Source organism: Pleurodeles waltl, chromosome 11 (genome assembly GCF_031143425.1).
Source record: "Pleurodeles waltl isolate 20211129_DDA chromosome 11, aPleWal1.hap1.20221129, whole genome shotgun sequence".
Taxonomy (NCBI): domain Eukaryota; kingdom Metazoa; phylum Chordata; class Amphibia; order Caudata; family Salamandridae; genus Pleurodeles; species Pleurodeles waltl.
In genome coordinates this window covers 930,080,117-930,107,704 of record NC_090450.1, presented here as the reverse complement: position 1 = coordinate 930,107,704, position 27,588 = coordinate 930,080,117, and the positions used below count along the sequence as shown (strand labels likewise).

General features: G+C 46.8%; 1 protein-coding gene across 1 annotated transcript in view; it reads right to left on the bottom strand.

Annotated features, from left to right (window-relative positions):
* DNAH10 (dynein axonemal heavy chain 10) overlaps positions 1-27,588 on the bottom strand; it is a 1,282,131-nt gene that overhangs the window by 181,058 nt on the left and 1,073,485 nt on the right. Inside the window, exon 60 of the mRNA XM_069215014.1 lies at positions 26,000-26,217. Within this exon, the coding sequence (XP_069071115.1) occupies positions 26,000-26,217 (218 nt within the window). The remainder of the gene's footprint in view (positions 1-25,999; positions 26,218-27,588) is intronic.

Below are 27,588 nucleotides of genomic sequence, written 5' to 3'. Positions count from 1 at the left end.
CAGACCATATACTCTTATGGCTACCCTGCACTTACAATGTCTAAGGTTTTGCTTAGACACTGTAGGGGTATAGTGCTCATGCACCTATGCCCTCACCTATGGTACAGTGCACCTTGCCTTAGGGCTTTAAGGCCTGCTAGAGGGGTGACTTATCTATGCCATGGGCAGTGTGAGGTTGGCATGGCACCCTGAGGGGAGTGCCATGTCGACTTAGTCATTTTCTCCCCACCAGCACATACAAACTGGCAAGCAGTGTGTCTGTGTTGAATGAGGGGTCCCCAGGGTGTCATAAGACATGCTACAGCCCTTAGAGACCTTCCCTGGCATCAGCGCCCTTGGTACCAGTTACAAGGGACTTACCTGGATGCCAGGGGGTGCCAATTGTGGAGACAAAGGTACAGGTTAGGGAAAGAACACTGGTGCTGGGGCCTGGTTAGCGGGCCTCAGCACACTTTCAAATCATAACTTGGCATCAGCAAAGGCAAAAAGTCAGGGGGTAACCATGCCAAGGAGGCATTTCCTGACAGTCACCCCCTGTCGAAGTCTTGGTCACCCTAGTCTTGACCCAATGGTCTGCCTTCTTTCCCAATTCTTGGGGAGAAATTGGACCTAGGTCTACCAGATGCTGATGCAGTTTATCATTGAAACAATTACTTAAAAGGTGTTCTTTCATAAACATATTGTACAGCCCATCATAATCATTTACACCACTGCCATTAATCCAACCATCCAGTGTTTTGACTGAGAAGTCAACAAAATCAACACAGGTCTGGCTCGAGGATTTTTGAGCCCCCCTGAACCTAATCCTGTACTCCTCAGTTGAGAATCCAAAGCCCTCAATCAGGGTAGCCTTCATGAGGTCATAGGATTCTGCATCTTTTCCAGAGAGTGTGAGGAGTCTATACTTACACTTTCCAGTGAACATTTCCCAAAGGAGAGCACCCCAGTGAGATATGTTTACTTTTCTAGTTGCACAAGCCCTCTCAAAAGCTGTGAACCATTTGGTGATGTCATCACCATCTTCGTATTTAGTTACAATCCCTTTGGGGATTTTTAGCATGTCAGGAGTATCTCTGACCCTATTTAAATTGCTGCCACCATTGATGGGAGCTAAGCGCATCTCTTGTCTTTCCCTTTCCATGGCTAGGAGCTGTCTCTCCAAAGCCAAACTTTTGTCCATCCTGGCTAACAGGAGGTCATCTTCATTGAGGCTGCCCTCAATGCTTCCAGAGGTGTTGGACTCTCCTGTGAGAGAAGCAACATCTCTATCACTTCTGGTGTCAGGGTTCGGAGAAACCCTGGTCTCCCTTACTAGGACTGGAGGTGGGAATTCCTCCACATCACTAGTTTCCCCCTCTGTGAGGACATCATCAGAGGGGTTGTTTTTAGCAAACTCTGCCAAGAGCTCCTGGAGCTGTACTTTGGTAGGGTTTGAACCAGTTTTTATCTTTTTGATTTTGCAGAGAGTCCTTCTGCATTAGACATTGTTTCTCTAAAAGTTGGGATACTTTTTAAGAATCTAAAACTATCTCTAGAACTTAATCCAAACTTTTACAAAACGTTTAAACTCTAAAAGAAATGTTAACAGGGACTAACACAAGGCCCTAGCAAGACCTTTAAAAATTTAGAAAAATAGCTAAAATTTCAAAAATCTGTTTCTAATGACAATTTTTGGAATTTAGTCATGTGATCAGGTATTGGCTGAGTAGTCCAGCAAATGCAAAGTCTTGTACCCCACCGCTGATCCATCAATGTAGGAAGTTGGCTCTGTATGTACTATTTCAAAGTAAGAAATAGCATGCACAGAGTCCAAGGGTTCCCCTTAAAGGTAAGATAGTAGCAAAAAGAGATCATTCTAATGCTCTATTTTGTGGTAGTGTGGTCGAGCAGTAGGCTTATCAGAGGGTAGTGTTAAGCATTTGTTGTACACACACAGGCAATAAATTAGGAACACACACTCAAAAGACAATTCCAGGCCAACAGGTTTTTATATAGAAAAATATATTTTCTTAGTTTATTTTAAGAACCACAGGTTCAAGATTTACAAACAATACTTTAAATGAAAGGTATTTCACTCAGGTATCTTAGGAACTTTGAATCATCACAATAGCATGTACAGTTTTGGCAAAAAAATGGCAATAAGCTATTTTAAAAATGGACACAGTGCAACAATCAACAGTTCCTGGGGGGCGTAAGTATTTGTTAGGTTGACAGGTAAGTGAAGCACTTACAGGGTTCAAAGTTGGGTCCAAGGTACCAACCGTTGGGGGTTCAAGGCAACCCCAAAGTTACCACATCAGCAGCTCAGGGCCGGTCAGGTGCAGAGGTTAAAGTGGTGCCCAAAACACATAGGCTTCAATGGAAATAGGGGTGCCCCGGTTCCAGTCGGCCAGCAGGTAAGTACCCGCGACTTCGGAGGGCAGACCAGGGGGGTTTTGTAGGGCACCGGGGGGGGACACAAGCAGGCACAGAAAGTACACCCTCAGCTGCACAGGGGCGGTCGGGTGCAGAGTGCCAACAGGCGTCGGGTTTTCAATAGGATTCAATGGGGAGACCCAGGGGTCTCTTCAATGATGCAGGCAGGCGGGGGGGGGCTCCTCGGGGTAGCCACCACCTGGGCTAGGAAGAGGGCTGCCTGGGGGTCGCTCCTGCACTAGAGTTCAGTTCCTTCTGGTCCTGGGGGTTGTGGGTGCAGTGTGTCTTCCAGGCGTCGGGTTCCTTGAAGCAGGCAGTCGCGGTCAGGGGGAGCCTCTGGATTCCCTCTGCAGGTGTCGCTGTGGGGGTTCAGGGGGGTCAACTCTGGCTACTCACAGGTTCGCAGTCGCCGGGGAGTCCTCCCTTTAGAGTTAGTTTTCCACAGGTCGAGCCGGGGGCGTCGGGTGCAGAGTGGAAAGTCTCACGCTTCCGGCAGGAAACGTGTGGTCTTTAAAAGTTGCTTCTTTGTTGCAAAGTTGCAGTTTTTGTGAACAGGACCGCTGTCCTCGGGAGCTTCTTGGCCCTTTTAGATGCAGGGTAGTCCTCTGAGGCTTCAGAGGTCGCTGGACCCAGGGGGACGCGTTGCTGTTGCAGTTTTTCTTGAAGTGGGGAGACAGGCCGGTAGGGCTGGGGCCAAAGCAGTTGGTGTCTCCGTCTTCTCTGCAGGGCTTCAGGTCAGCAGTCCTTCTTCGTCTTCAGGTTGCAGGAATCTATCTTTCTAGGTTCTGGGGGGCCCTAAATACTCAATTTAGGGGTGTGTTTAGGTCTGGGAGGTTAGTAGCCAATGGCTACTAGACCTGAGGGTGGCTACACCCTCTTTGTGCCTCCTCCCGGTGGGGAGGGGGCACATCCCTAATCCTATTGGGGGAATCCTCCATCTGCAAGATGGAGGATTTCTAAAAGTCAGAGTCTCCTCAGCTCAGGACACCTTAGGGGTTGTCCTGACTGGCCAGTGACTCCTCCTTGTTTTTCTCATTATCTCCTCCAGCCTTGCTGCCAAAAGTGGGGGCAGTGGCCGGAGGGGCGGGCATCTCCACTAGCTGGGATGCCCTGTGGCGCTGTAACAAAGGGGGTGAGGCTTTGAGGCTCACCGCCAGGTGTTACAGTTCCTGCAGGGGGAGGTGAGAAGCACTTCCACCCAGTACGGGCTTTGTTCCTGGCCACCGAGTGACAAAGGCACTCTCCCCATGTGGCCAGCAACATGTTCGGTGTGTGGCAGGCTGGCAAAACTAGTCAGCCCACACTGGAAGTTGGGTATGTTTTCAGGGGGCATCTCTAAGATGCCCTATGGGTGTATTTTTTCAATAAAGTACACACTGGCATCTGTGTGCATTTATTGTGCTGAGACGTTTGATACCAAACTTCCCAGTTTTCAGTGTAGCCATTATGGTGCTGTGGAGTTCGTGTTTGACAGACTCCCAGACCATATATTCTTATGGCTACCCTGCACTTACAATGTCTAAGGTTTTGTTTAGACACTGTAGGGGCATAGTGCTCATGCACCTATGCCCTCATCTGTGGTATAGTGCACCCTGCCTTAGGGCTGTAAGGCCTGCTAGAGTGGTGACTTACCTATGCCACAGGCAGTGTGAGGTTTGCATGGCACCCTGAGGGGAGTGCCATGCCGACTTAGTCATTTTCTCCCCACCAGCACACACAAGCTGGCAAGCAGTGTGCATGAACTGAGTGAGGGGTACCCAGGGTGGCATAAGACATGCTGCAGCCCTTAGAGATCTTCCCTGGCATCAGGGCCCTTGGTACCAGGGGTACCAGTTACAAGGGACTTACCTGGATGCCATGGTGTGCCAGTTGTGGAGACAAAGGTACAGTTTAGGGAAAGAACACTGGTGCTGGGGCCTGGTTAGCAGGCCTCAACACACTTTAAATCATAACTTGGCATCAGCAAAGGCAAAAAGTCAGGGGGTAACCATGCCAAGAAGGCATTTCCTTACACCCTTCAAAAGCAAATTGCTCAAACCTGAAACACAGGCATGAATGACACAATTTAAATCCAAGAGTTATGCTATTAGAGAAAGAAAAGTCATGTAAATGCTCTTTCAAAATTGCACTGTCACTTTTTGTAGTACTTGAGCTCAAGCAGATTTCCTGAAGCACATTTAGGCAAGTAACTACAATAATAATGTAGAAAGTTCAGAAATGCATTTGTCTCTTCAAGATAAGCACTCTGCCAAAATACAAGGTCCGAAATACACCTGCTGTTTCAGGAAAGCGCGGCACTCAAAGAACAAACTCCTTGGAGAATACTAGTCACTTAGCTGCAGTCTTTCTCGGAGTGCTGGAGGAATGCCTGGTGTCAGCTGGTACAGTAACGAAGAAAATAATTGCCTCAAAAGTCCTGAATACGAGGATGACAGCAGGGGGTGCACTGTCAAATCAGATGCTGTGATCAGGAAGCAAAACAAAGCCAAGCAGGGAGGCATGCTTCACTCTGCTATTTATAGCCAATCAGGAAAGCAGTTGAGTTTCCACATTTGGATGAGTCACCACACCCAATTAGAAGCACATGTCTACACCACATCCAATTAGAAGCATATGTCTACACCTGCTCACATTAGCAAACAAGCATTGGTAAGACAAGCATTGATAAAACCAATTGTGTAACACAGCACATTATGTTTACTTAGAAACATGAAGGTTTAACCAAGAACAGAGATATGATTTAACCCTAATCCCTGGGGATGCAGACAGATAACACAGGAGGCACCTTGGGGATTCCAGACAGTCCTCCCCACCATTGCCCGTGTCCTTTTACCGGGGGAGGTGGTAGGGCATCGTGGGTATCAGGGGAATAGGGACGGAGCAACGACACATGAAACACGGGGTGAACCTTGAAATCATCTGGCAATGTCAGTTCTACTACCACAGGATTGATGATTTTGGCAATAGGAAGGGGGCCTAGAAATTTTGGGTTTCATTTTCTGGATCCTGCAAGATAGAGATTTTGTTATGAGAGCCACACCTGATCTCCTATCTGATAAGAGGGAGCAGGTCTCCTTCTTTTGTCTCCTTGTTTTTTTACTTGAGCTTGGTAGAGTTTTAAATTGTGTTGTACTTGTTTTTGAATCTCCTGTAACTCTTTATGGTGTTTCTGTACTGACGGGACTCTTGTGGATGTTTGGGACCCAGTTATAGGTAGCATTCTTGGGTGCAGACCAAACACACAGTAAAATGGGGATACTCCTGTAGCCATGTGGACACTGTTGTTATATACACATTCAACAAGAGGTAAAGCCTTATCCCACTCAGTAGACCATGTGTCAATGTAACATCTCAGGATTTGCTCCAGCGATTGGTTGGCACGTTCCGTCTGCCCATCCGTTTGTGGATGATATGCAGAGGACAAGCTCTGACAGAGGAACAGAAGCTATGCCAAAACCGAGATATAAATTGGGGGCCACGATCGGAAAAAATTGTGGTGGGCAACCCATGAAGTCGTACAATGTGTTGGATAAACAAATCAGAGAGCTTGGAAGCCGTAGGGAGGCATTTAATGGAACAAAATTAGTAATTTTAGTTAGGTAATCTACAACCACCCATGTGACAGTGTGTCCATTGGAAGCTGGGAGATCAGAAATAAAATACATACTTATGGAATGCCATGGGGCCACCGGAATAGGCATGGGAAGTAGCAATCCTGTGGCTGGAGTATGTGGGGTTTTCACCCGAACACAGGTGGAACAAGTCTAGACGTAGCTTCTGACATCCTGCACAAGTGTGGGCCACCAAAACCATCTTTGACAGAGATCTAACATCTTTTTCTCACCCAGGTGACCTGCGAGGACTGAATCATGTCTCCAATGTAACACTGTACCCCGTAACTATTTGGTAGGGACGTACAACTGATCACCATGGTATAGTAAACCTTCTTTTTCATACACATCAGTTGAACAGGGAACCTTGTGTTGGGCTACCCGTATTTTCTCAAGGAACTCTTGGGAAGTGCACACAGCCACAATTTTTTCCGGGGGTATAATGCTTCTGACCTGTTCTAGCGCAACATCAGAGGAGAAGCCCATCCTAGACAACGTGTCTGCCTTTTGTTGTGTAGTACCAAGCCTATAGGTGATTACAAAGTCAAACTCGTTAAAGAATAGAAGCCAGCGTAATTGACGAGGTGTCAGGGCCTTGGTCGCTTGAAAAAACTGTAAATTACGGTAATCTGTGTAAATAGTTACGGTGTGTCTAGCTCCTAATGGGTGATGACGCCATTACTGAAAGGCACGCTTGATGGCCAGAAGTTCCCACTCCGCCACCGTGTAATTTTGCTCTGGAGGTAGCAATTTCTTTGAGAAGTAAGCTACTGGATGGAAATGCCCAGACTCAGGATCTCATTGGGACCAGACACCACCCACTGCCATTTGGGAAGCGTCTGCTTCCACTAAAAATGGCTGAGCCGGGTTGGGATGATGGAGAATGGGTGCTTCAGTGAATATGTTTTTAAGATGTTGGAAGGCTTTCTCAGCTTCTGCATCCCAGAGTAACTTAATCCCCTTTCGTAGGAGACGAGTTATTGGACATACCACGGTAGAAAAGTGGGGTATAAATCTCCGATACAAATTTGCAAAGCCCAAAAACTGTTGCACTTCCTTGATGGATCTTGGGGTTACCCAATCCAGGATGGCCTGTACCTTGGACCTATCCATGGAAATTCCATCAGGAGTGATTACATATCCCAGGAATTCTACAGTTGTAGCGTGAAAAACACATTTTTCCAGCTTGGCAAAGAGATGATGCTCACAAAGCTGTTGTAAAACCGCTCTTACATGCCCCATATGTTCCTCAGTGGAAGACGAATAGATCAAAATGACGTCTATGTATACCACTACACTGTATACCACTACACAGATATCCAGAAACTCCTGCAGCACTTCATTGATGAGAAATTGAAACGCTGCAGGAGCGTTAAACAACTCAAAGGGCATCACTGTGTACTCGAAGAGTCCGAATTTAGTTCGGGCGCCGTCTTCCACTCATCCCCCTTCATCACTCGGATCAAGTGGTAGGCGCCCCAGAGGTCGAGATTAGTATAAATGGTCGACTGACATACCTGATCTAAAAGTACCGGGTCAATGGAAGTGGAAACCGATTTTTTATGGTCACTTTGTTCACTGAGTGATAATCTATACAGGCGCGCAACTCACGATTCTTCTTGGGCACGAAGAACAAAGACGACGATACTGGTGACTTTGAATGACAAATGACGCCCTTAGCCAATAGATCATCCAAGTAGTCTTGCAGGTATCGATTCTCAGGCTCAGAAAAAGCATACACCCTACTACATGGTAGTGTTGCCCCTGGAATCAAGTCTATACGACAATCGTATGACCTATGTGGCAGCAGCTGGGTGGCCTTCTGTTCACTAAAGACATCATGGAAGTCTTTATACGGTGCAGGAATGGCCAGTGTGTCGTCCAGCTTGATAGCTGTACTATGTGTGGACCCAGAATGCAAGGGTGTCACTAGTAATGGTTTGTCTTGATAACAGGAGTGCCAGCAATGTCTAGAGTCTAATGTCACTGTCCTTGCTGCCCAGTCAATTTTGGGATTGTGTAACTGAAGCCAGGGTATCCCCAAAATGGCTCCAAATACTGGGGTATCTATGAGGTCAAACTGAATTTGTTCTGTATGGTTGCTTGCACAAAGCATGGACAAGGATGTTGTTTGATAAACGATAAGCCCGGAGGACAATTCTGAGCCATCCACGGCTCTGACTGGTTCAGGGACATCTTTTCTGACAGTTATAATATTTAGGGTTTTAGACAAACCCAAGTCTAAAAAGTTTTCGGTAGCCCCAGAGTCAAGCAATATGGGAATGACGTTACAAACCTGAGGGAACAACACTAACGTCACAATAAGAGATAGATGTCGAGGTGTTGGACTGGTGGTATTAGCCAGAAGATGTGAGACCATATTGAAAGAAGGGGTTGATAAAATGGTCACAGAAATTATCGAACCAGTTAGTTTTCCGCCTGGTCAGGAAGAGAGAATTCAGGCCCTGTTACTGCTCCGATGGCTTTCTTTGGAGCAGTAGGTTTGTTAGGACATTCTGGAGCAAAATGCCCTGCCTTACTGCAGTATAAACAGAGTTTCAATTTTTTCCTACGTTCTTTCTCTTCCTTAGACAGTGGGCCCGCACACTGCCAATTTGCCTGGGCTCAGATGTATCATGAGTGGGAATAGTGGACTCCTTTTTCTCAGTTTTGAGTGCCACCAAGCGTGTGTCACCCCGGAATATTTCTCCCTTACGTTCAATCAATCGGTGATCCAATCGTACCACCAGGTGAATGAACTCGGAACACTCCGTAGGAGGTTCCACAATTTGGGCTAGAACATTCTTGAGATCGTCCCGAAGGCCACGATAGAAGAGAGAAGTCCTCTTCTCCTCGGGCCACTCAGTCTCTGCCAACAACCGATTGAAAGAGGTGATATAGGACAGTAGATCCTTGGACCAGTTTCAGGGTATCACCCTTTATCGGCCAGGCTAGCTTGAATCCAGTGGCGTAGCGAGCAAGGGACCCACTTCTGGGCATACCACTGCCACTTAGGGCGCACAAAGCAACATCACAAAACAATATAAAATGATAGTCGGAGTGTTGGATCCAGTCCTAGGATGCTTGTTTCTGGTCCAGGGAGGACCTGGCATGGCAGTTCGGGCTGGACTGTTCCCATGGGGAAAAAGGTCAAGAATGATTTGCATATGGCTGGGTCCAAACTGGGGTGGCATAGTGAGCAAAAGAACGATGGATTAAACCCAGATTTGTGACTGGGGGTGAGTGTTGGAAAGGTTTCAACACTCTGTCCATCATCCTTTTGTGTTGCTAAAGCCACCCCTAAGGTGACCCCCTCCTTGGAAAATCCTCCATCTTGTTTTGGAGGACTTAGCCCAATAGGGATAGGGATGTGCTCCCCTCCCCAAAGGGGGGGAGCACAAGGAAGGCGTAGCCACCCCCAAGGACAGTAGCCATTGGCTAGCGCCCTGTGACCCTAACACACCCCTAAATTAAGTATTTAGGGGCGACCTTGAACCAAGGATTTTAGATTCCTGACGAAGAGGAAAGAAGAAGGACTGCTGACCTGTAAAACCCCCCAGAGAAGAAGGAAGACAACAACTGCTTTGGCCCCAGCCATACCGGCCTGTCTCCTGCTTCAGAGCACCTGCACCCCAGTGACGCATCCTGCGAGCCCAGCGACCTCTGCCAACTCAGGACTGCCTTGCACCTAAGAAGGATCAAGAACTCCCGTGGACAGCGGACCTGTCCAACCAAGAAAGGAGAAACCACCTTTAAAGGGACTCCCACCTCACTCAAGAAGCATGAGTCCCCAACACTCTGCACCCAACGCCCCTGGCCCGTGTCCAGAGAAACCAACTATCCAGAGAGGACCTCCAAGCGACTCCGATGACGTCTCCACCCTGGGCTGACCTCCCTGCAACCCCACGACGACGCCTGCAGAGGGAATCCCGAGGATCCCCCCTGACTGCTACTGCCCAGGATGAAGATATCCGACGCCTGGAAGAAGCACTGCACCTGCAGCCCCCCAGGCCCGTGAAAAACTGACCACCGGTGCAGCAACGACCAGCAGGTGGCCCGCACCCTTGCCCAGTCAGTGGCTTGCCAGAGAGGCCTCCCTGTGTCCTGCCTGCAGCGCCTAAGGGACCCCTGCGTCCCTCCATAGAGTTCTATTGAGAACGCAACACCCTGTTTGCACACTGCACCCGGCCGCCCCCGTGCTGCTGAGGGTGCGTTTTTTGTGCCTACTTGGTGCCCCTCCAGTACTCCTCCAAACGCCCCTGGTCTGCCCCCTGAAAACACGGGTACTTACCTGCTAGCAGACTGGAACCGGAGTACCCCCTATCTCCACAGACGCCCACGTTATTTTGTCTCCTGTTTGACCTCTGCACCTGACCTGCCCTGTGTTGCTGGTGCTGGGTGTTTGGGGTTGCCTTGAACCCCCAACGGTGGACTACCTATACCCTAGAGACTGAACCATCAAGTGTGGTACGTACCTCTGAAACTGTGCTGTACTTACCTCCTCCAGGAGCTGTTGAAAATTGGACAGTGTCCACTTTTAAAATAATTGTTTGCCATTTTAATGAAAACTGTGTACAATATTGAATCTATTCAAAGTCTCAACTATTACTATGCAAAGTACCTTTCATTTATTGTACTTACCTGCTAAATGAATCTTGTGGTTCTAAAAATAAATTAACAAAATAATATTCTTCTATATAAAAACCTATTAGCCTGGAGTTAAGTCATTGAGTGTGTGTTTTCACTTATTGCTTGTGTGTGTACAACAAATGCTTAACAATACCCTCTGATAAGCCTAACTGCTCAACCCCACTACCAGAAATAGAGCATTAGTGTTATCTATTATTGCCTCTGTCAAGCCTCTTGGGGAACCCCTGGACTCTGTGCACACTATATCTCATTTTGATATAGTATATACAGAGCCAGCTTCCTACAGAGGTTCCGGGTTGATTACAAAGGGCTCAACGCAGTCACTAAGACTGATGCTCGACCTATAACCAGGGCAGATGAGCTTATTGATACACTGGCATCTGCCAAGAATCCCAGCACTTTTGATTTGACTGCAGGGTATTCACAGATCAAACTATCAGAAGATGCAAAACCCAAAACAGCTTTCTCTACCATTGGAGGGCATTATCAGTTTAATGTTATGCCCTTTGGTTTGAAGAATGCAGCTGCCACTTTTCAGAGATTGGTGAACACAGTCCTCCAAGGTCTGGAAGCTTTTAGTGCAGCATATCTAGATGATATTGCTGTCTTCAGCTCCACCTGGGATGACCACCTGGCACACCTGTGGAACGTTTGGAGGCCCTGCAAAAGGCAGGCCTCGCTGTCAAGGCTTCAAAGTGCCAGATAGGGCAGGGAAAGGTGGTTTGCTAGGACACCTGGTAGATGGTGAAAAGATTGAACTACTACAGGGGAAGATCCAGATTATTTTAAACTGGGTTCCCCCTACAACACAGACCCAGGTTAAAGCCTTTCTTGGTCTCACTGGATATTACAGGAGGCTCATTAAGAACTTTGGCTCCATTGTTGCCCCTCTTAATGACCTCGCCTCAAAGAAGATGCCTAAAAAGGTATTGTGGACATATAGGTGTCAGAAAGCTTTTGAGGAGCTAAAGCAGGCTGTGTGTACTGCACCTGTCCTAAAAAGCCCAAACTACTCAAAGACGTATATTGTCCAAACTGATGTTTCAGAGGTAGGGGTTGGGGCTGTGCTATCTCAACTGAATTCATAGGGCCAGGATCAACCTGTTGCTTTTATTAGAAGAAAGTTGCCCCCTAGAGAAAAGTGTTGGTCAGCCAGAGAGAGGGAGGCCTTTGCTGTGGTCTGGGCCTTGAAGAAGTTGAGACCATACCTCTTTGGGACTCACTTCATTGTTCAAACAGACCACAAACCTCTCTTATGGTTAAAACAAATGAAAGGTGAAAACCCTAAATTGTTGAGGTGGTCCATTTCCCTACAGGGGATGGACTTTACAGTGGAACATAGACCTGGGAGTAACCACTCCAATGCAGATGGACTCTCGAGATATTTCCACTTAGACAATGAAGACTTGTCTGGGCAAGGTTAGCCTTATTGTCCATCGTTTGGGGGAGGGGTTGTGTAGGAAAGTACCCTCTTTTTGGCATGTTACCCTCACATTTCTGCCTGATGTCAGTGTGTTTGACTCTGTTCACTGGGATCCTGCTACCCAGGACCCCAGTGATTATGCTCTCTCTCCTCTAAATGTTGTCACTGCACACTGGTAACCCAGTATTTCACCCAAAACTGGCATATTGGTCTCCCCTTAAAAGTCCTTAGTATCTGGTACCTAGGTACCCAGGGCATTGGGTTTCCAGGGGATCCCTATGGGCTGCAGCATTTCTTTTGCCACCTATGGGGAGCCCATGCAAAGGCTTCTGCAGGACTGCCATTGCAGCCTGTGTGAAATGGTGCATGCACCCTTTCACTGCCATTTACATTGCACCAGGGGCCAGATGTAGGAAAAAGTTTGCACGTCGCAAACAGCGATTTCCGCTGTTTGCGACGTGCAAACTGCACTTTGCAATGCACAAAACCCATTCGGTAACCTGGTTACCGAATCGCAAAACGGGTTTGGACCACTGCCTGCTCTGAAAAAATGAAACAAAAACGTTTCATTTTTCATTTTTTGGAATGCATCTCGTTTTCCTTTAAGGAAAACGGGCTGCATTACAAAAAAACAAAACTGCTTTATTAAAAAGCAGTCACAGACATGGTGGTCTGCTGTCCGCAGCAGGCCACCATCCCTGTGAATGCTGCCACTCGCAAGGGGGTCGCAAATTGCGACCCATCTCATGAATATTAATGAGGTGGACCTTTACAACCCGCTTGCGAGTCCCTGACACCATCCTACATTCCAATTTGCGACTCACAAATTGCGAGTCGCTATGACTCGCAATTTGCAAGTCGCAAATTGGAATCTACCTACATCTGGCCCCAGGCCACTTATAAATCACCCATATTACAGGCCTTTCAACCCTAAAGGCTGGGTGCAGAGTACCTGTGTGTGAGGACACCCCTGCACTAGCAGAGGTGCCCCCAAGACCTCCAGGACCATTTTCCCAGACTTTGTGAATGCAGGGATGACATTTTACGCATGCACTGGACATAGGTCACCATCTATGTCCACCTTCACAATGGTTAACTCCGAATATGGCCATGTTTGGTATCAAACATGTTGGAATCATATTGCAAGGCTTTTGCAAGCATTGGTTGTATGATTCTATGCACTCTGGGGGCTCCTTAGAGGGCCCCCAGTACTGCCACTACAGCCTTCTGAGGTTTTCCAGGCAGCCCCAAGCTGCTGCCACCTCACAGTGATGGTTTCTGCCCTCCTGTTGTTTGAGCAGCTCAAGCCCAGTAAGGCATAACAAAGGATTTTCTTTGGGAGAGGGATGTTAAACCCTCTCCCCTTGCAAATAGGTGTTAAGGCATGGGAGGGGTATCCTCCCAGAGCCTCTGGAAATGCTTTGACATGCACAGGTGGTGCCCTCCTTACATAATCCAGTCTACACCGGTTCAGGGACCCCAGTCTCTGTTCTGGTGCTAAAATAGACAAAGGAAAGGGAAGTGACCACTCCCCTGTCCATCACCACCCCAGGGATGGTGCTCAGAGTTCCGCCAGAGGGTCCCTGGGTTTTTCCATCTTGGATTCCAAGGTGGCAGGGAAATATGGGAGCATCTGAGTGGCCAGTGCCAGCAGGTGACGTCAGAGCCCTCCCCTGATAGGTGCTTACCTGTGTAGCTGACCAATCCCTTGGGTGGTTCTTTAGATTCAGACTGCAAGACTCCAGCAGGAATCCTCTGCATCCTTTACTTCACCTTCTACCAAAGAAACTGCATCTGGACCCTCTAGGTACTCTACAACTGCAACAAAGAAGCAAAGACGACTTCTGAAACATTTTATCTTCAGCTCCTGCCAGCAACTGCAACTGTTTCCCAGTTGTGCATCCTCAGAGGACAGCCAGTCTTCAGCCTGCACCTGAAGAACGAAGGAATCTATCTTGAAGTGAAGGAGTCACTTCCCTGCTTCAGCAGGCACCCCTCTGCAGCGACGACCGGTGGCTTGGGTCCCCTGTCTTGATGAAATGCTTGGATCTAGCATCACCGTGGTGGACTGAAGTGGTCCCAACAGTCCTGACGTCCAACTGTGCAACTTTGGTAAAGGTAAGAACTTGCCTTCCCACGCAGGACAGTACCCCCATGCACCAAGTGTTTTGCAGTTGCCAAGGCTTGTTGGCATCTTTCCAAGAGTGTCTTCGTGCACTGTGCAGCTCTGGCCCCCAGCACTCCTTCCTGTGACGCACAGCCTCCTGCGTGGTTCTCCGCCGGCGCGGGATCCCTTTGTGTAGTGCTGCGTGGGCCTCTTTTTGCACCTTCTTTGTCCCCTTGCTGTGGGACTCCTGTGCAGGCTGCCTGGTCTTCTGAGGGCTCTCTAAGTTGCTGGGAGCCCCCTCTGTCTCTCCCTCCTTAGTAGAGTCCGCCAGGTCCCTCCAGGTCCTGGACAGCACCATATTCCGCTAACCGCAAACTTTACCTGTGCCAAGGCTTGTTGGCGGAATCCAGTGATGCAAACCAGACTTCAATCATCCATCCGGCGTGGGACATCCTCTGAACTAACCAGGAACCAGCATCCGTCTTTTTGGGTGCAGTACTGACTGTTGTTCTTCATTGGTGGTTCTTCTTTTGCACCTTCATCAGGGTTAGCAGAGGCTCCTCTTCTCCCTGGACTCTTCAGTGCTTCTTGGACTTGGTCCCCTTCTTCCACAGGTCCTCAGGTCCAGGAATCCATCCTTAGTGTCTTGCAGTCTCTTCTGGTTCTTGCATAACCTTCTTTCCCGTGTTCTTGTGTGTCCCAGGAAAGATATTGTGATTTACTCCTGCTTTCCTGGGCTCCGGGGTGGGTTCTATTACTTACCTTTGGTGTTTTCTAACACGCCCAGCGCCCCTCTACACACTACACTTGCCTAGGCGGGAAACCTAATTTTGCATTCCACTTTCTCAGTGTATGGTTTGTGTTACCCAAGGCCCTTTTCTAACTATTGTGATTTTCACTGTTAGCACTGTTTTCTAACTGTTTTTACAGCTATTTCTGACTACTATTGTATATAATTTGTGTATTACTTACCTCCTAAGGGAGTATAGTCTGTATGGTATTTTTGGCATTTGTGTCCCCAAAATAAAGTACCTTTATTTTTGTAACACTGTGTATTCTCTTTCATGTGTGTGAGTACTGTGTGACTACAGCGGTATTGAATAAGCTTTGCATATCTCCTAGTTAGGCCTTGGCTGCTCATCCACACTACTCGTAGAGAGCCTGGCTTCTAGACACTGACTACATTTCATCAATAAGGGATAACTGGACCTGGTATAAGATGTATGTACCTTAGGTACCCACAACAAACCAGGCCAGCCTCCTACAATAGGTAAGTCACCCCTCTAGCAGACCTTAGAGCCCTCTGGCAGGGTGGACTATCCCACAGGTGAAGGTATAGTTGCATAAGCAATAGGCCCCTAAGTGTCTAAGTCCATTCTTAGACATTGTAAGTGCAGTGTGGCCATACTGAGTACATGGGCTAGGAGTTTGTCATTATGAACTCCAGAGCTCCATGATGGCTTCACTGAAGACTGGGAAGTTTGGTATAAAACTTCTCAGCTCAATAAACCCACACTGATGCCAGTGTTGAATTTAATAGAAAATGCACACAGAGGGCATCTTAGAGATCCCTTTGTATTTCACCCAACCCCTTAGTGTAAGGCTGACTAGTTGTGTCAGACTGCCACTTACAGAGAAGTTTCTGACCTCATGGGGTGAGATCCTTTGTGCTCTCTGGGGTCAGGAACAAAGCCTGATCTGGGTGGAGGTGCTTCACACCTTCCCCTTCAGTATCTGCAACACTTGCTGGTGTGCCTCAAACGCTCCTGCCTCGGGTTACACTGCCCCAGGGCACTCCAGTGAGTGGAGCCGCCACTCCCCCCCTCCTCCCCCCCATGTCCAAGCCCTGCTTTTGGCAGCAGGTCTGGTGGGAAAATTAGTAAACACCAGGAGGTGTGCCCACCCTTCCTGTGCACACTCCATACTGGCTATCTCCCTCCAAGGCAAGATGGAGGATTCTGCCGAGAAGGGTTCACCTCTGCTCTGGCACCTTATCGGTGGTCCCAGCTGGGGTGGACATGCCTTCTCCTGTTTACTAATTTTCCCGCCGGACCTGCTACCAAAAGTGGGGCTTGGCCATCTCTACTAGCTGGAGTGCACTGAGGAAGCAAAACAAAAGGCAGACAGGAGCTCACCGCCAAGTGTTGCTGTTCCTGCAGGGGGAGGTGTGAACCACCTCCACCTAGAGCAAGCTTTGTCTCTCCTGAGAGCACAAAGGCTCACATGGCATGGGGTCAGAAAGTTGTCTAGCGGTGGCAAGCTGGCATTGACAGGTCAGCCACACACTAAAGAGTTGGGTGAATTTCAGGAGGCATCCTAAGATGTCCTCTGTGTGCATGTTACAAGAAATCCAAAACTGACACCAGTGTGGATTTACTGAGCTAAGAAGTTTGATACCAAACTTCCTAGTCTTTAGTTAAGCCATCAGGGAGCTGTGGAGTTCATATAGACAAACTCCCAGTCCGTATACTCATTGGCCACTTTAGGGGCATATTGCTCATGCAGCTATGCCCTCACATGTGGTGTAGTGCGCCCTGCCTTAGGGCTGCATGGACTGCTAGAAGGGTGACTTACCTATACTACAGGCAGTGGTTTGTGGGCATGGCACCCAGGGAGGGGTGCCATGTCGACTTTAACCTTTTCCTGCCCACCAACACATACAATCTGCAATAGCAATGTGCATGTGTTTGGTGAGGGGTCCCTTGGGGCGGCACAATACATGCTGCAGCCCTTAGGGACCATCTCTAGCCACAGGGCCCTTAGTACCACTGGTACCTTTTACAAGGGACTTAGCTGTTTGCACACACTTAGTCAAGTTAGCATCAGATATCAGGCAAAATGTGTGTGTGTGGAACCATACCAAAAGGGAAACTTTGTTACAGCAACAGCTACTGGTATTTAAAGATGAGCATACACCCAACCCCATTGACAAACCTGCAGTCAATGTATCCCCTGCACACTGGCCAACCCCGTGCGCAGAATGAGGTTGGTACTGGGGCCTGACTTGCAGACAGACTCTGTGCCCAGCCTCCCTACATGAGGCCAGTCTCCTACTGTGCACAGCCTTTGGCCTGCCGCCAGGCCATCACCCAACACCCTGCATGGGTGGCCACTCTGCGTTCTATTTTTTAATTTTATTATTTTTTGGGGTTCAGCAGAACTCCTGCAATTCCTTCTGTGCATGCATCCACCTCACAGCATCCTGGTACAGTGCAAGTGTATCTATGGAAAGCTTGTGTGGTTCCCACAGAAGCACCCCAGTACCTCATGGGTGGGCCACACTGGAGCCCAGATATATTTTTAATTTTAATGTCTGGGCCTACCCCACTGCAAGTGCCAGGGTAATGCAACATAAACTGGTGAAAAGATTTGCACCAAATCACAAAAACATACGGATCCTTACTATTACAGTTATAAAAATCATCTGCGTAAAGTTCTAATTTCTTGCCAATTGAGCCATTTTTTTCTGTACCCGAGAGCACATTTCCCTACAGGAATTAACATGGGAAATCAACATTTTGGGATCCTCCACGTTTTCTTGACCTCCACTTGACGGATTATGCAAAGCTTTCAATGAAGGAGCCAAGATGGATGAAATGTTTTTAGAATGTTTTGTGCAGATTCATCAAATGGACCCAAAGTTATTAGCAAAACAAAAACGCTCATCCTATGGAAACTCTGATCTAACTATTGTTATAACAAAACCAATAATGTATTTAATAAACACACACAATAAGATATATATTTTCTTGGTTTGGTCAAATTCTGTTAAGCTATTTTGAGGGAAGCATACAGATGGCAGTTTTTAGGGCCATGTAAGCCGAAGAAAGGTTCTAAATCTTCTACCCATAAACGTGAAAAGTGACAAATCAAAATCTGATTACCTGTTGTGGGGTGGATCACATTCTGGACAATGGGACAAAGTCCTATTTTGTTCTATCACACAAACTGGGATTAAGAACCCCAACCGTGGTGGACTGCAGGACTTGCCTACTTACTGCTACTCAAAAGTTATGGGATGCAGGCCGCATTTCAAGTCAAGTCCACTTTGTCCTCTGCATCACAGTATCATCTTAATACTGTCTGAGAGGGGCAAGAGTGGTTCTTGGGAATCTGCCTGCCAGTGGCTCGCACCCCTCCTTAGGAACATTCAGTTCCTATTTCTCAACAGTGCCTGATCATTCTCATAGAAGTATCAACCCTTGCTTGGGCTTTAAAGCAGGAGCCCTTCCAGACTATCCTGATAGCAGCATGCCTGCAGGATCTCTGCTCAGTGCACCAAAGACTAACTCTGTCTTTCCAGAACTTTTGTATGTGTCTCACACTCTCCCCATAGTGGTTAAACAAGTCTTCCAGTCTCCACCCAAATTTACCTAGAGACCCATAGCTCATTCCTCTTAGAATACAATGTTACTCTCACCTTCATAGGCACAGAAGCTATACAAGGTCCAAACACAAAGGACTGATGGAGTATTGTACAAATGTGTCCAGTCATGAGACTGGGTCTTTTTGCACACTTTCGTACCATAGGCACCTATGGATCTTCACTCAAAAGATGTGTTTATAAGATGCAAATGCACCTTTTACACTATGAAGGACATGTTTGTTAGTTGTAACACATTATCTGGTAGAGGCTATATCTAGCTGCAGATTCACCAAATAATTCCCTCTGAATTCATAAAAGTCCCCTCACCACCTCACACTTTAAATAACATTAACACATTTTGTGTTCATAAATTTAAAAGCAAAATGTAAAACTGAAAAACTTAGAACATTCTGTATACGTGAATGAACTTGAAATTGGAGGCTAAACATTTAGTTGCGATCCAGACTGGGATCATTTTCCCAGACTTCGTGAATGCAGGGATGACATTTTACGCATGCACTGGACATAGGTCACCATCTATGTCCACCTTCACAATGGTTAACTCCGAATATGGCCATGTTTGGTATCAAACATGTTGGAATCATATCGCAAGGCTTTTGCAAGCATTGGTTGTATGATTCTATGCACTCTGGGGGCTCCTTAGAGGACCCCCAGTACTGCCACTACAGCCTTCTGAGGTTTTCCAGGCAGCCCCAAGCTGCTGCAACCTCACAGTGATGGTTTCTGCCCTCCTGTTGCTTGAGCAGCTCAAGCCCAGTAAGGCATAACAAAGGATTTTCTTTGGGAGAGGGATGTTAAACCCTCTCCCCTTGCAAATAGGTGTTAAGGCATGGGAGGGGTATCCTCCCAGAGCCTCTGGAAATGCTTTGACATGCACAGGTGGTGCCCTCTCTGTTCTGGTGCTAAAATAGACAAAGGAAAGGGAAGTGACCACTCCCCTGTCCATCACCACCCCAGGGATGGTGCTCAGAGCTCCTCCAGAGGGTCCCTGGGTTTTGGACTCCAAGGTGGCAGGAAAATATGGGAGCATCTGAGTGGCCAGTGCCAGCAGGTGACGTCAGAGCCCTCCCCTGATAGGTGCTTACCTGTGTAGCTGACCAATCCCTTGGGTGGTTCTTTAGATTCAGACTGCAAGACTCCAGCAGGAATCCTCTGCATCCTTTACTTCACCTTCTATCAAAGAAACTGCATCTGGACCCTCTAGGTACTCTACAACTGCAACAAAGAAGCAAAGACGACTTCTGAAACATTTTATCTTCAGCTCCTGCCAGCAACTGCAACTGTTTCCCATTTGTGCATCCTCAGAGGACAGCCAGTCTTCAGCCTGCACCTGAAGAACGAAGGAATCTATCTTGAAGTGAAGGAGTCACTTCCCTGCTTCAGCAGGCACCCCTCTGCAGCGACGACCGGTGGCTTGGGTCCCCTCTCTTGATGAAATGCTTGGATCTAGCATCACCGTGGTGGACTGAAGTGGTCCCAACAGTCCTGACGTCCAACTGTGCAACTTTGGTAAAGGTAAGAACTTGCCTCCCCACGCAGGACAGTACCCCCGTGCACCAAGTGTTTTGCAGTTGCCAAGGCTTGTTGGCATCTTCACCTCAAAATGTAAAAGAGGATATTTTTATTTGTTCATATTGCATTAATAATGTAATTGTTTAATGAATGCTCACTTCTGCATTTTTGGTGTATTGGTTTGAGGTTCAAAAAATCACAAATCCTTAGGCCTGGTTCTTATGCTTCCAGAAATCAGTCGTTGGGTGTCCCTGGATTCTAACAGTGATTCATTCAGGGTTCTAGTAATAGTTAAGGGCCCAATTTATATTTTGGTGAGAGAACCATTTCTTGACCAAGGAGATGGAATAAAGTACTCCCTTGCCCTGCCGGAGGTGCCACCTGCCAAATTTTATGATGTCTGCTGTACCAGCAGACATTACAAGCACTGACAGGCACCGCCGTCACAGTGGTTCCTGCCAGTGTAATGTAAGTATGATGGACAGCTCTGCCAACACGAAGGAGCCGTACGTCGGAGTTACAATTTTTTTTTTTTCTAAAATAAAATCCCCAAGTGAGATTTTCTTATAAAATGTCCCCCACCATAGGAGCTTCCTCCCAGGGCGAGAGGGGTAATGGGCATTTTTCAGTGCCCCTTATGCTCAGGTTTTTCGAAAAATTGTTATAATTCTAACCTTCTAAATTTGGTGGGTGGACATACAGCCAAACATCAAAGGCCCATACTTTTTTGAGCCATCTGAGGATTTTAACCAAGGCGCAATCAAACTATGGTCTGCCCGAATTTAAAAACGGGCCTTGTGAGGAGATGGCCTTGTTTGTAGTGGGTACCAGAGGTACTTACACCTTATACCAGGTCCAGTAATCCACCTTAGTGAAATGTAGGCAGTGTCTAGCAGCTTAGGCTGTCTAGGAGTAGCTGTAGCAGAGCAGCCAAGGCTGAACTAGGAGACATGCAAAGCTCTTGCAATACAACTAGAGTCACACAGTACTGATACACAAGAAAGACAATGCTCAGTGTTACCAAAAATAAAGGTACTTTATTTTAGTGACACAAGACCAAAAATATCTTAGAGGCAATACTCCTACTTGAGGTAAGTATTATACACAATATATACACTAGTAACCAAAATCAGGTATGTACACAGTCAGAAAATAGAGCAAACAGTGAAAAACACTATAGGTTGCAATGGGCATAAGGGCAACACAAACCATATACTAAAACAGTGGAATACGAATGTCAGTTTCCCACCTAGGCAAGTGTAGTGTGTAGAGGGGTGCTGGGAGTGTAGGAAAACACCAAAGGTAAGTAAATTACCCCACCCCGGAGCTCAGGAAAGGAGGAGTAAAGTACAGCAAGTTTCCTCAGTACACAGTAGGAGTCGAGGTAAAGGATTATGCAAAAACCAAGCAATACTGCAAGAACCCAACAATGGATTCCCGAACCTGAAGACCTGCGGAGAGAAGAGACCAAGTCCAGAAGTCGATGAATAGTCCAGGAAGAACAGGAGCCCCTGCTAACCCGGATGAAGGTGCAAAAGTGGATTCTGCGGTTGGATAAAGAGGTCAGAAATGCACCAAAGAAGACAGATGAAGGTTCCTACTTGGTGCAAGAGATGTTCCACGTCGAGTCATTGGATTCTGTCAACAAGCCTTGGCTCATGCAAATGTCGTGGTTGGCGGAAAAGGCGCTACCTGGGCCCAAGAGGGACCTGGGTGCTTCAACTTGGGCTGAGGAGACAGAGGGGGGCTCTCAGCACTTTCGAGAGCCTTCAGAAGACCAGGCAGCACCCACAGGAGTCCCTGAACACGGGGACAAAGGAGCTGCAGAATGCGGTTGTCGCAGCACTACACAAAAGGAACCCACGCTGCCGGAGAACAACTCAGGGAGCTGAACATTACAGGATAGAGTGCTGGGGACCTGTGCTACGGACTTTTGGAAGAAGTGCATAGAAGCCCAAGGAGCTGCAGAACACCCAGTGCACATGGGTACTGTCTGGCGCAAGGAGGCAAGCCCTTACCTCCACCAAATTTGGACAACTAGACCTTTGGACAGTCAGAATCACTTCGGTCCACCACTTGTGTTCCAGGGATCATGCTCGTCGACAGGAGAGGAGTCCCACAGTACCGGTTGTCGTTGCAGAGAGATGCCTGCTGAAGCAGGGAAGTGACTCTATCACTCCACGAGAGATTCCTTTGGTCCTTCTGGTGCAGAACGAAGACAGGCAGTCCTCAGAGGGTGCTCATCCTGGAAACTCTTGCAGTTGCTGGCTGGAGCTGAAGTTGCAGGGTCACAGTAGCCTACTTGGATACTTTGTTGCAGTTGCAGTGTTCCTGGAGCAGTCTGAGGTTGATCCGACGGGCAGAAGCTGAAGCAGAGGAGTCCTGGTGGAGTCTTGCAAACCGAATCTGAGAAAACACCCAGAGAAGAGACTCTAAATAGCCCTGAGAGGGGGATAGGCTGCCTAAACAGGTATGCACCTATCGGGAGGGGTCTCTGACGTCACCTGCTGGCACTGGCCACTCAGAGGCTTCCAGAGGGTTCCCACACCTTGGAATCCGAGATGGCTATGCCAGGGACACTCTGGAGGAGCTCTGGGCACCACCCCTGGGGTGGTGATTGACAGGGGAGTAGTCACTCCACTTTCCTGAGCTACGGACTTTTAGAAGAAGTGCATAGAAGCACAAGGAGCTGCAGAACACCCAATGCACATGTGTACTGTCTGGCACAAGGAGGCAAGCCCCTACCTCCACCAAATTTGGACAACTAGACCTTTGGACAGTCACAATCACTTCGGTCCACCACTTGTGTTCCAGGGATCATGCTCGTCGACAGGAGAGGAGTCCCACAGTACCGGTTGTCGTTGCAGAGAGATGCCTGCTGAAGCAGGGAAGTGACTCCATCACTCCACGGGAGATTCCTTCGGTCCTTCTGGTGCAGAATGAAGACATGCAGTCCTCAGAGGGTGCAAATCCTCGAAACTCTTGCAGTTGCTGGCTGGAGCTGAAGTTGAAGGGTCACAGTAGCCTTCTTGGATACTTTGTTGCAGTTGCAGTGTTCCTGGAGCTGTCTGAGGTTGATCCGACAGGCAGAAGATGAAGCAGAGGAGTCCTGGTGGAGTCTTGCAAACCGAATCTGAGAAAACACCCCCAGAGAAAAGACCCTAAATAGCCCTGAGAGGGGGATAGGCTGCCTAAACAGGTATGCACCTATCGGGAGGGGTCTCTGACATCACCTGCTGGCACTGGTCACTCAAGAGGCTTCCAGAGGGTTCCCACACCTAGGAATCCGAGATGGCTACGCCAGGGACACTCTGGAGGAGCTCTGGGCACCACCCCTGGGGTGGTGATGGACAGGGGAGTAGTCACTCCACTTTCCTTTGTCCAGTTTCGTGCCCGAGCAGGGACTGGGGGTCCCTGAACCGGTGTAGACTGGATTATGCAAGGAGGGCACCGTTTGTGTCCTTCAAAGCATTTCCAGAGGTTTTGGGAGGATACCCCTCCCATGCCTGTAACACCTATTTCCAATAGGAGAGGTTGTAACAACCCTCTCCTAAAGGAAGTGCATTCTTCTGCCTCCCTGGGATTGAGCTGCTCAATCCCCAGGAGGGCAGAAACCTGTCTGTGAGGTGGCAGCAGCTGGGGCTACAGTGGAAACCTCAGAGAGCTGATTTGGCAGAACTGGGGGTCCATGGTGGAGCCCCCAGGGTGCATGGAATTGGCCCACCAATACCAGAATTGGATTGGAGGTACAATTTCTCAATCTTAGACACCTCACATGGCCCTATTCGGAGTTACCATTGTGAAGCTACATATATGTATTGACATAAGTGTAGTGCACGCTTATAATGGAGTCCCCGCACTCACGAAGTCCGGGAAATTGGTCCTGGACAACGTGGGGGCACCTCTGCTAGTGCAAGGGTGGCGTCACACACAGTAACTTTGCACCTAGCCTTCAGTAAATGAAGGTTAGACATATAGGTGACTTATAAGTTGCCTGGTGCAGTGAAAATGGCTGTAAAATAGTGTGTGCACTATTTCACTCAGGCTGCAGTGGCAGTCCTGAAGGAGTGTTTGTATGAGCTCCTTATTGGTGTCAAAAGAAATGATGCAGCCCATAAGGACTTTCTGGAACCCCAGTGCTCTAAGTACCTAGGTACCATATACTAGGGACTTATAAGGAGGGTGCAGTATGCCAATCTGGATTGTAATAAGGAGTCACTAGACTATAGTGACAAATTTTGAAAACAGAGAGAGCATAAGCACTGGAGTTAGCAGAACTCCAGTGACACAGTCAAGAATTCTGACAACACAGTAAAACACACTGACATATAGGCCATAAACTATGAGCACTGTGGTCTTGATTAGCAGGATCCCAGTGACACAGTGAAAAAACACTGACAAATAGGTAGAAACTGGGGGTAACATGCCAAGAAGGATGGTACTTTCCTACAGGCAGGTGGACCATTATGTAGGTAGGGAGGAAACTCTATCGCTGGTGCAACGGAATTCTCTCTCAGCCAACAAATAAATCGAGCCCTAAGTAGGGGTCCACAGAACTTAAAAGGTTAGAAACCACTGACCTAATTATTTAGCCTGCTGTACATGATGTAAATGTTACTATATGTTGCCATTTCCTGCTTTTCGTTATGTATACTGTTTTAATAAGTGTTTTCCACCAAATGCACTCTTTAATTTATATTTTGGGTACTTGCTAAAAAAGTCATACATTTTTTCTTCTTGGGCCTGTTTTCTGCATATCGGATTGATATGAAAGTTCTAAAAAAATTATATTCCAGAATTGCACATGCGTGGAGATATGCTACCTTTTGTTAATTCAGTCTGAGTCTCATGGTGAAGAATTGTGCATTTAGTTTTTGGGTGTACATTTGTGGGCAAATCATTAGTTTAAAATGATATAATGTTTAAATTCACATAGGGGATGAAGGTGTTTAGCCAACCAATGACCAAGAAAATGACTAGGAAAATGTTTGCTGGCACCATTTTTGCTTCAAGATTTGTATGTCCGATATTAAGAATTTAGAGACCAATCTTAATGTGTTTTAAACTGTTTTTAAAGTCACCTGGACATTTCCGTGATCTGGCCATAAGTTTTTTACCTGCAGTACTTGGACCTTTATACCACATCTGTCTAGCATAGTGACAGATTCACACATCCTCTGTGGGTCTGTATTGCTGCTTACTTGGCATGGTTACCAGACAAAAAGCACCAAATCGTCAACATTTTAGGGCACCATTACAAAGTTGCCTAAAAGGCAAAAACCACAATAGGGGCAGGTTGGAGAATTCACATAACATTTTAAAATTGATTACATTCAGAGATCATCATTAATACAGTTAAATATATTTCTCTCCCCAACTGTAGTTGACTCTACCTTCTTTGTGCCAATTTAGAATGAACCTCAATGTTCTGGTATGTTTCAGACTACAAACATGCTGAAAATGAACATACAAAATTGAGTTTATTCAGTATTTCCTTTTGAGTTGTTAATGAAAGAATGGGGAACAACATGAACATCTATGTTTACCAATCATTTTTCCCTGCATAAATTTCTCCCAGTTACATCTTGAGAAATCTGAGTGAGGAAAAACTGCCTATGAGTGCAATTTTTACTCAATTTAGAATTGAAACAAGGCCAAAAATCACTGGCACCTGATTTTCAAGTTAACACAAGACTCAGAATGAATGCACAGAATGCATGAAAATACACAGGCTGCCATTAAACAAAAGACTAAAAGAATACATTCGGAGAAGGTGTTTGGAGAAGAGAAGGGCATTATGTGTGTTAACAAAATAACAGAGTGAGCTGGCGGAAGAGAGGTCTCTTTAAAGAAAGCACCTGTAACAAACATGCAACAAGATTTACTAAACATACCTTATATTTTCTGATCCCAAACCAGAAATTAGTTTGTCAGCAGCAATCAGTCTCCTTTCCATGATTTCAGCTTCCTCTTGTAGCAGTTGCTTTTCTTTTATTGCTGCCTCGTACTTCTCACCCAAAGCTCTAAGCTCACTTTGAAGAGCTGCCAGCTCTGCCTGTATCTTTTCCAGATCACGTTTGCTCATGTGATAGTTACGCTCCAACCTTGCTACCTAATATAAGAGATTTTCCATTAAAATTCAATAATTAAAGATGGCATTGGAACTTTATTAAATACTGTGGATTCAAACAAAAATCAAACACACAGGTAGTTGGTTTAGGTCTAGATGGAGAACAGACATTAGAAAAAGTAAGTTGTGCATTTGTACAGGCACCCTTAATAGCATTTGGCTTTCCAGGTTTATTTGTGTTTTTATGCACATTCATAATATTCCAGGGAATTATCCTTATAAGGCATTCTAGCCATGGATGTCGCCTTTCATTTTTAATTTAATTATTTTTCAAATAAACTTTATGGGTTTTGTGCAGTATCACATAAACATAGTTTTCGCAGACATCAAAACAATAACAGAGTTACCTCTTGCATGTCACACTGTTCGTCTTACTTAACAGTTGGTACTAGGATGCAATGTGGGAGGAACAGTGTATTGGATATGTTAATTATCAGGAATAAATGTAAGCAGATAACAAGAGGCAACTTACATGGGCACTAAAGCAATTATCTAATGCCCTCCCTAGCTCTATTTAGCCAGGGACAAAAGAGGAAGAGCCCAACTCATCTTTTAAGGTCTGCAGCAAAACATGTCAAACTTCTGAAAGCTTATTTCCTCCCCCCTCAGATCTGTTTGCATATTGGATGTTGTGATTGGTAGTATGAGGATGCTCGTGGGACATTTTATCTATCCATATACAACAATGCCTCAAGATACTCAGGACCTGTATTATATTCCCCAGCCCCTTTTATCTCCTAGTGGTTGGTCAGGCAGTACCCATCCCGAATTATCCTTTGTAAGTTGGATATCATAGCCGACCAGACTCGCACATCCTCTACCAATCGCTCATCTCTTCATGATGCATTCCCACTTCCTCTGCACTTGCCCATTCTTTCATTTTTAATCTTTCATTCCATTTTGGAACCTCTATTTATTAAATTGAGACAAAGTATACAAATAAAGAACAAGTTACTTACCTTTGGTAACAAATTATCTGGCAGAGACTATCTAGCTGCAGATTTCTTACCTTAGAATTCCCGGGCGTCAGCTTCAAATCCGGAATTTTTCTGCTGAGCAGTACCCTGCGCGTGCCTTCAGGTGGTGTCGTTCGGATCCGAGTGCTTCATTCGGCTCCGCGTGGCGTCGTCACCGTCATTGGAGCCGTCTATGACATCACAGTTGTCTATATAGATGCCACCTCGGCGCGCGTACGTCAGTTCTTTTCCCATAACCTTCCACACCAGAAGCACAGAGTCATGGAAGAACTAACAGTATGTAGTTTAGCTTTTTCACTTGACTGTTTGAAGAAAAAATATTTCATTCCTTTAAGAAAGGCAAAAATGCCAAAAACCTATATACATAAATATATAT